This window comes from Echinops telfairi, unplaced genomic scaffold (genome assembly GCF_000313985.2).
Source record: "Echinops telfairi isolate 266 unplaced genomic scaffold, ASM31398v2 ScPeMD7_7414;HRSCAF=8452, whole genome shotgun sequence".
NCBI classification, from domain to species: Eukaryota; Metazoa; Chordata; class Mammalia; order Afrosoricida; family Tenrecidae; genus Echinops; species Echinops telfairi.
The window spans coordinates 2898608-2907349 of record NW_022111314.1 but is presented as its reverse complement, the minus strand read 5'-3'; the positions used below and the strand labels follow the sequence as shown (position 1 = coordinate 2907349).

Genomic DNA, 8742 nt, shown 5'->3' with positions numbered 1-8742 from the left:
CAGAAAGCCCCCTCTGAAGCTGGTCTCACCCCAATCCCACATCCACCCCAGAAAGGCCCCCTTGAAGCCAGTTCCACCCCACTCTTATACCCACCCCACCCGGAAAGAACCCCTGAAGCTAGGCCAACCCCAACGCCCCACCCCCAAAGCCCAGCATGAATGTGAGACTCCGTTCCAGGGAACAGAGTCTCTCCTTGCCAGAGCCTTGTCCTGGTCGCACGCAGCAGCCTCAAACATGCATATCCAAACTAAACTCACTGTGTGGAGTCCACACCGACTCACGGTGACCCTACGGGTCAGGGCAGACCTGCCCCTGTAGGTTTCTGAAGCTGCACCTCCTTAGGGAAGCAGAAGACCTCGTCTTTCTCCCGAGGAACCCTGGGTGGTTTCAAACTGTTGGCCTCACGGTGAGCAGCCCAACCTGTAGCCCTCCCACCAGGGCTCCTCGAGGCTCCCCATCCTCCCCTCGTGAGTACCGCCTCCCCATCTGTGCGGAATCCATACAGCACTTGTGTCAGCCCACCTATTACTGTCTGGAATGTCCGCTCTGGCGAGTAGAGCTGGAATGTGTGTCTGCGTGGCAGTGCCCTCCATGGGGTTCCACACCGACTTTTCAGAACCAGATTGCCACGCTCCTAGCTGGCCTCCAGCCTCCAGCTGGGCTGCCACACGCACTGCTGACTGGCACTCTGCTTGGGGCCCTGTGCCACAGGTCTGGTCGTTTAGAAACGGGTTTCCTTACATGGTCTCCCTCCCAAGGAAGCTATTTCTCTGAAAAGGGAACGAGATCATGACTGGAAAGGAGAACCCCGTTTTACGCAGTGGAAAAGACAGCAGTAAGGAACCGTGCCAGAGGACGGTCCTCTCCCTAGAATGGACCGGGGAAGTAGCGAGAACCCTAGGGGAGTCGGGAGGGGCGGGGGATGGCACTGAAGGGCGCTGGGACACTGGTGGAATGGCAGCCACTGGCCAGGAGTTAGGGGCCGAGTCACTTCCTCGCAAATGGCACAATGACAGGAATCCATCCTGGGATGACCCCCAGTGTCCACTCGTCTGTGTCCTATCTCCTGGGTGCGTGGCCGAAGAGATGGCCTCAGCTCTGCCCCTTCGCCACCTGCAGAAAGGCCCCCTTCCCCCTCCTCCACACGGCCATGGCTGGGCTCTGATGAAACATAAATGATAATAGGTGGGGGGTGGGGCGCGGCTCGTCCCTCAGGCGGTTGCTTGCTGACCCTTGTGATGGGCTTTGCACCCTGTACCTGGGGAAACACAGGGGACCACGAGGGGAGGGGGAGACCTGGGGTCGCTGCTCCTTCCTTTCACCTTAACCAGCCGGTGGGCCGGGAGCGAGCGAGACTGCACGGGGCTGCCAGCCTGAAGGTCAGTGGTCAGCGGTCAGTGTGCCGCTGAAGAAAGACCAGAGGGTCTTCTTCCCAAACGCAGCCACGGAGCACAGCTCCACGCTGACGCGTGGCGGCGGCAAGGGGTCTCTATAACCAGTCTGTCAACCCTTCCCCTGGGAATGACAGTCCTAGGTCAGGCTTACTGAGCACCCCTGGGGTACACCCCCTGCAGAGAGAATCCCACTGAATTCTCACCACTCGCTGTGGGGAGGCCTCGGGCAGCCCCATTAGACTGGGAGGAGCCTCCAGGCCCTGGCGTCTCCTGGCTCCCCGCCCCCAGCGTCCTGTGGATACTCGGTGAGCGCGTGGGGACTCACGAGTGCAGTTGTCACTTGTGATTTATGGAGGCGCCTGCGACGCTAAAATCTGCTGCACACCAGAACGTATAGTAAATGAGACCATGGCCAAGGCCCATTGCCCGCTTCATCTTTGCTAACATTTTTATTTCACAACTGGGGGGGCCTCGGTTAAGGAAACAGGAATCTGAGGCACAGCCCCACCCCATCCCCCAGATCCCCCTGGCTTCCTTTGTCCAGGCCCCTCCCAGCGCGCCATGTTCAGCTGCATGTCCAGCGTTTAGATGCGGCTGGTGGTCGGCCGGCGGCCCCCACAGGAGAAAGGTCAGGGGACCAACTGGCTTCTGCGAAGCTGACACCCAGACCCCCCTGGAGCGGGGTGCAGTTCTCTGCCGGCTGGTGGCGTTGCTGGGAAGGGACTGTGTGCAGGGTGACAGGGACAGTAGACTGTCACAGCGAACATGTTTGCAGTGAGTGCATAGCACCCTTTGGGGGCAGTCATTTCCTTCCTCTATCCTTGGCAACCCCCTCCCCCAATTCCTGCTCCTAGCACCCTGCTTACCTTGCGTGCTCCCGCATGCAGGAGCGATGGGGATTCAAAGTCCCCTCTTGAGTCACTTGTTCTTTGACGCCCCTAGGACAAGGACCCCACGCTCCCAAGGATACTGCGCTTGACCTTGGACACTATGGTGAGTTACGGATACCTCTGTTCTGGGGAACATCCCGCATGCTGGTGCCCTGAGGGCTGGACCTTCTAGAAGGTTTGGGTAGAAAGAACACACAGTCAATGAGCATCTGAGGAGTGCAGTCCCCATGGGACTGGCACACCACCCACCCATCTGCCCGTCTGCAACACTCACCACAAGGGGCCTGGTGGTGCAGAGAGGTGATGCTCAGCTGCTGGCCGGCAGTGGGCGGTCCGTCCCACCCACCCCCAGCAGCTCTGAGGGACAAGGCCTGGACGTCTGCTCCCATAAAGATGACACTCTAGGCACCCTCAGGGCACCTGACCCTGTCATGCGACGTCCCTGTGAGTCTAACCCCCTTGACGGTGCCCAAGAACACGCCCCTCATTATCCTCCCTGCTGCTGCTGCTGTCGTCCTGGATGGTCACCCGGCAGCTGCACACTCACTGCCGCCCAGCCCAGCCCCACGCCCAGTGAGCCCGTGGACAGGGTAGAACTGCCCCTCTGGAAATCTCTAAGGGAGCAGAAAGCCTCATCTTTCTCTCATGGAGGGACCGATGGGCTCAAACTGCTGACCTTGTGGCTAGCAGCCCAATGCCTAACCCGCTACATCTACAGGGCTCCTCTAAAGGTGCCCCAAATACGTTTTCTGGTGTCCCTCTGAGCCCATTGGAGGTCATCTGGAAGGTAAGAAGCAGGGGCTTTTCGCCCTCAGCCCGGTCCAGACTTGTAGTTCCCAACTCCTGCCCAGTGCATCTGTCCCTCCCCGGCGTGGACACACACATTCTGAACGGTCTGCATGCAGATTCCCAGCAGCCCCTGGGGTGCAGAGGGTCCACGCTCGGCTTCTGATGAACAGCTGGGTGGTCGAACCCCCAGCAGTTCCACGGGACAAGGGCCTGTCCCCACAGAGATGCAGCCTAGGACGCCCCAGGACAGTTCTGCTCCATCCCAGGGGCAGTTCCAAGTGCAACTGACTTGAAGACACTTAGCAACAATACGAGAGTTACAGAACCAGTTATTTGCTTTCACTAGGATGTGGGCGCAAATATTTGTAGACTCACAGGAAGTTAGCCAGAGTCCTCTGTACCCTCCACTTGGGCCCTGACCCCTCCCCGGCCCCTTGGCAGCCTCTCCCAGAACCACGGGGTGTTATCAAAGTCAGCGTGTTGATGTTGGAACAAAGCTAAAGACTTTATTTGGGTTTCCAATTTACCTAGCTATTATCTGAGCACAAATGTGCTTCTCTGATCTAGTGAGGAGAGAGGTATTTGAGGCCCAGGGCTGTGGTATCTTATCAAAGTTTTGATGGAAAGCTCCTTATCAAGAATCCAATGCCTTGTCCATCCCGTGCGGCTGCGTTTGGGCTCAGACTCAAGGGAGAGCTTGTGCACAGAGGTGAGGCAGGACTCCATGGGCATGTCCCTTTGGTCCTGGGCCACTGCTGCTGCTGGGACGCTTGGATGCCAGCGGAGGCAGAGGCGGGGCGGGCAGTGGTGGAGCGGAGAGAGGGAGTGCGCCAGGAGGGGGTGGACTCACCTGGCCCTGCTCTTGGTTCTACCTGCTCAGGCAGCAGGAGCAGCATCCACCTTGCAGTCCCTGCCGCAGCCACCTGCCTGCTAGCCAGACAAAGCCTGAGGGCTGCTTGCACCATGTCCTCTGCCTCACCTGTGTCCCACCCACGGTCCAGGGCTGCAGGATTCTAGGACAGAGCAAAGAAGCCACTCCCAAGCTTTTCCAGGGCTGGACATCTTCACAAGGGCTCAAAGCCCCTCACTGCCTTCCCATCGATTCTGATAGAAAACCGCCTCTTCCTCCCAAGGAGCAGCGAGTGGGTTGGAACTGCTGACCCTGTCGTTACTGGGACAACACATAACCCTCTATGCTACCCCCAAACTCCAACCTCACTGCTGTCCAGTCATTGCTGACTCATGGGGGCTCCCATAGGACAGAGTAGAACTTCCCCTGTGCATTCCCAAGGTTGCAACTCTTTATGTGGACAGCTAGCCTCGTCTTTCTCCCAATGAGTGCCTGGTGGGCTCAAACTGTTGACTTTGCAGGCACAGGCCAACATCTAAGCCACTCTGCCATTGGGGCTCCTGTAAAACCAGTAGGATGAAACCTATTCACCTACTGAAGGGCATTTCTTCCCATTTTTGGCAATTACACATGAAATTGCTTCAAGCATTCAAAAACAAAACCAAAAAAATAAAGGGGGTGGGGGGCCAGGGGGATAATAAACAGAAGGGGAGCAACTTGCTCTTTAAAAGCCAAGCCCATAAGCCGTATGGAACACGGATGAATGCGTGGTTGCCCAAGTGACTGTTGGCAGACACACACCTGTCCTTAAATCCACTGTCTCAAAGGCACAATTACTGCTTCTTCTTTTTTTCGCTTCTGGGTTGCTAAGAATACGCCCAAAGTCCTAAGGTTTCTGCTGTGATTCACACAAGTAGACCGGGGTTTTTAGCTAAGGGGGCCTTCGGGACCATGCCGTGCGTGCAGACGCTAGAGCACTGATAGCAGCAGAGGCCTGCTATCAGAGGAGGGCCCACCAAGAACTCCCTACCAACAAGACTGGCCGAAGCGTTCAGTGTTCCCACGGGTTTTGTGGTCATCCACGCTTTCGGACTCAGTTCCAAGCAGCCCACAAACACAGGGACTCCACGTGGCTGGAGAGCAGCCGTATGCGCTGGGATTTGTGGAAGAAGTTTACAAGATCACGGTATCCTCAGACGCCCCCATCTCCCCAGCTCCTGGTAAGTCGGTTTTTAAAGCGTCTAGAGGGCTGAGTCAGAGAAGAGCAGGTCCAAACACCAATGGCTTGCATTCAGCTCCATCTATAATCTCAGGATTCTCCCCATGAAGCAAGACCCCTGCTAGAAGCTTCCTCGGAGTTCTATGGGTGCCATCCCATCTGGCGTCCCAGAGCAGCCAGGGGGCACGTCCCCTCAGACAGATGTAGGGGTTCCTTCCCTTTCTGATGACAAATATTACTAATCTGGAGCCAATGAAAAGGAGGACCAAGTACCCGGGCTGGGGTGTCCCCAGGGAGGCCCGGGCCGGGGGACAGGGCCTGCTTGCTGCCCTTTCAGGGCCAGTGGCGTCACATCAGGCAGGGGAGTGGGACAGACTGGTGGCTTCTAGGGAAGGCCCGTGGCCCCTCCGGCCCCTCCAGAATCACTGATCTAGACGAAGGTGGTGTCTTGCTGCGGGCTGGGCACAGTGGTCTCCCTGGTCAGGGCCTTGGGATCTAGATGACCTTCTCTGGAGAGTCTGGCCTGCAGGCCAGCTGAGGGATGCCGACCTGTGCCTCGAGGGAGCTGCCCCCACCTGCCTGCCCCTTGTCCTCTGGCACCTGTTAAACACGTGGAGGCCAGCCCCCCCAGAGGCAGCATGCTTCCGCAGTTTGGGCTCCTTCATTCTCCTCCCTCTGGCCCACGGCCCCGGGCCCATCCCTGCTCACGACCATCCAGTAGGACTACTAGGGGTTGTGGGTGTCCGTCTTTATGAGAGCAGACCGCCTTCTCTTTCTCTCCCCAAGGGACCCGGGAGTTCCCTGTTGCACCAGGGCGCCTGTGTACAGCTGTCCCCCACCGTGGCTGCCCGGGTGGGTGTGTCTGCAGGTGTGTGCTGGGGGGCTGCCAGCTGTCCAGTTGGCTCGTGGCAGGCCCTCTTCCAGCGCACTGCCTGTGTTCACGGCTGTGCCCCTGGTGGCAGCCACTGTACTTTCAGTGCTTCTGAATCCAGGGAGTCAGTGGCCAGCCCCACATCTGCCCTTCTCCGGTCCCACCGGGGGATCACCAGGCCTTTCTTTCCAGTGGCACTGTGGGTTGCTCACTGGACTGTGCAGTTCAAGGTCCGCAGTTCTCGTCCACCAGCTCCTCGGAGAAAGATGAGACTGTTGATTCCCGGACAGATCCACAGATCTACAGCCTCAGAAAACCACTGGGGCAGTTTTGCTCAGTTTACGGGGTCACTGCAAGTCAGCATTGACTTGGTGGAAGCCAGTGGGTTTCCTTGTAGGCTCTTAGTCTGGAAGCTCTGCTGAAAGCTCCTCCCCCCACCCCTCCCGCTAGTCATGGGGAGGCTGGTGGTCACAGCTCCTAGCCCCCAGACTCACGGCTACATGCAAGCCACCGGGCTAGTGGCCACAGTCAGAGAGGTGGCTACCCCAGGGTGTCTGTTGGCTGGGGCATGTGTGCGGACACGTGTGCATGCACCCCTCCTCCCCCAGCCCCCTCAGGCAGCAGGCAAACACTTCGGCCCAGCTCAGAGCTTGGCGTGCGGTGTTTGGAGTGGAGGGAAAACAGACCCACGGCTGCTTAGCAGGGCTGCTTTTTCCTTGGCAGCCTCCGGACTTGGCTGGGGGTTTGTGATGAATTATTGATCTTACGGGCCCCGGGAAGCTTCAGATTCAGGCTGGAAAGCATGCCTGTCCCCACCCTGGGAGTTCTGAGGTTGAGTCCGAGCAGCGCCCCCCATTCATGATCTATTCCGCCTCCGGAAGGATGTGCCCGGACTGCCAATGCCTGGGCAGGGCTGGTCTGGGGGCTTAGTGGTGGGAGGGAGGAGCATCCTGCCCTTCTAGCCTGCATCACTCGGGGACAGGTGAGGCTCCCACAGGTACCTGCAAACCCCCCAAAGGAGTCACTCACAGAAAGGCCTCCTCTGGCAGGCCACAGGATGTTGGGGGTGTTTCGTGCGTAGGAACCATGGGCCCCCAGACAGTGGCATAGGCCCTGCATTGTGGCCTGGAGGCCCCCAGCTTGAGGCTGGCAAGGAGGTGCTCCTCCTGGGCAGAGCAGGTGTGAAGGCTCAGAGGAGGGACTCAGACACTCCCAGGGCCCCAGAGATGGACCCCGCTGGCCCTGCTCAGGAAGACAGGCTGTGGTTCTTTGGCGTTTGAATGTCCTCAGGGGTCAGAGTCATGGGCATTGACCGGGGTTTTAGGCAGGCGGAGGAGGGGAGCAGTTTCTGAGCTCTAGTGTGGAGTGCCCTGCAGTGTGGAGAGCCCTGATGTTCCAGTGGGTTACACGTGGAACTGCTAACTACAAGGTCAGCAGTTTGAACCCCCCAGCTGCTCCCAAGGAGAAAGATGAGGCTTTCTACTTCCACAAAGAGTGGCCATCTTAGAACGCCGCAGAGGCAGCTCTGGGCTGTTTGTCAGACCTGACTGTGACCATGCGCGGTTGGGGTTTGGTCTGTGTGGAGAGGTTGGTTAGCAGGGGGCTCATCAGGGAGGTTGGGCCCCTGAACCCGGGAGCCATCCTCGCCTTGCCGGGTCAGGATAGGATCCATGTGGATCTTTAGCCGTCCCACTGGGACCCATGGAGGCAGGCTCCCTCTGTTGCGTGGCTCTCTGATCCACTAGGCACATGGGGACGCTGGCTGGCAGAGGACAGAGCGAGCACAGGATTAGATGGGAGCTCTGAGGGGCCGATTCCATCTCATGGCCTCCCAGGGTCACATATGGGTGTTGTAGGCTGTAAACTTTATGGACACAGGTCGCCAGGTGGACTGGAATTGCCCACCTTTGGGTATTTACAGCCGTGCATGTTAACCCCTGTCGCCATCAGGGACCCCAGGGAGGTCTGTGTAGGCAGAGGCACACACTGGGGCCTCTCACCATCTGGCATCCTTGGTCACGTGGCTGCCCCACGCTGGCACTAGGGAGGCATGGTGGGTCTGGTTGCTCCCTGGCCGGCCGGCCGGCCACAAGGTGTGGTGGCAGGCTTGACCTGAAGCACTGGTCGTGGTGTGAGTGTGGGGGGAGGCTGTGCACCGGACAGGGCAGAGGAGCTGGATGGCGGGCAGAAGTAGTCATGGCGGTGAGCAGGCAGGGGGTCTGTGGAAGCCTGTGTGGCCGTCAGGGATGTGGGCCCAGCCTGTGGTCATGTAGCACCCCGTGCCGGTCTGCTGGGGTCACAGGGCAGTGTGTGGAGTCTAACCTCTCTCCCTGGTTTTCCCTAGCTGGACATCCTGGAAGACGACCCTGACTCCCAGTACCAGCCTCATGTTTACTCCGAGGAGGGGGAGTCCGACATAGCAGAGACCCTCAGCTCCCTCTCCCTCTCTGAGGAGGACCTGCCCCTGGACTTGCTCTACAGCATGGGGTCAAAAGCGAACACCCTGGAGATAATATTCTCTTCCTGACAACATGGGCAGTTTGGAGGGTGGGAAGATTCATGGGGGGGAAGGAATTCTTCTTTCCTCTTTATTTATATCTTTAAACGGGAGATGTAACCTCTGCGCCCCAGGAGGAAGGACTCTGAACAAAGACTCCGTCTGCTCAGGTATTCTAGGGAAACTCGAATTTACTGACGCGAGTTCTTGCTCCCTCCCAGTCAGGAGCAG

The 8742-nt window shown here is 58.5% G+C and overlaps 1 protein-coding gene across 1 annotated transcript in view; it reads left to right on the top strand.

The window, feature by feature from the left end:
* CDH26 (cadherin 26) overlaps positions 1-8541 on the top strand; it is a 48170-nt gene extending 39629 nt beyond the window's left edge. The window contains 1 exon segment of the mRNA XM_030887489.1: positions 8359-8541. Within this exon segment, the coding sequence (XP_030743349.1) occupies positions 8359-8541 (183 nt within the window).
* Positions 8542-8742: the final 201 nt, after the last annotated feature.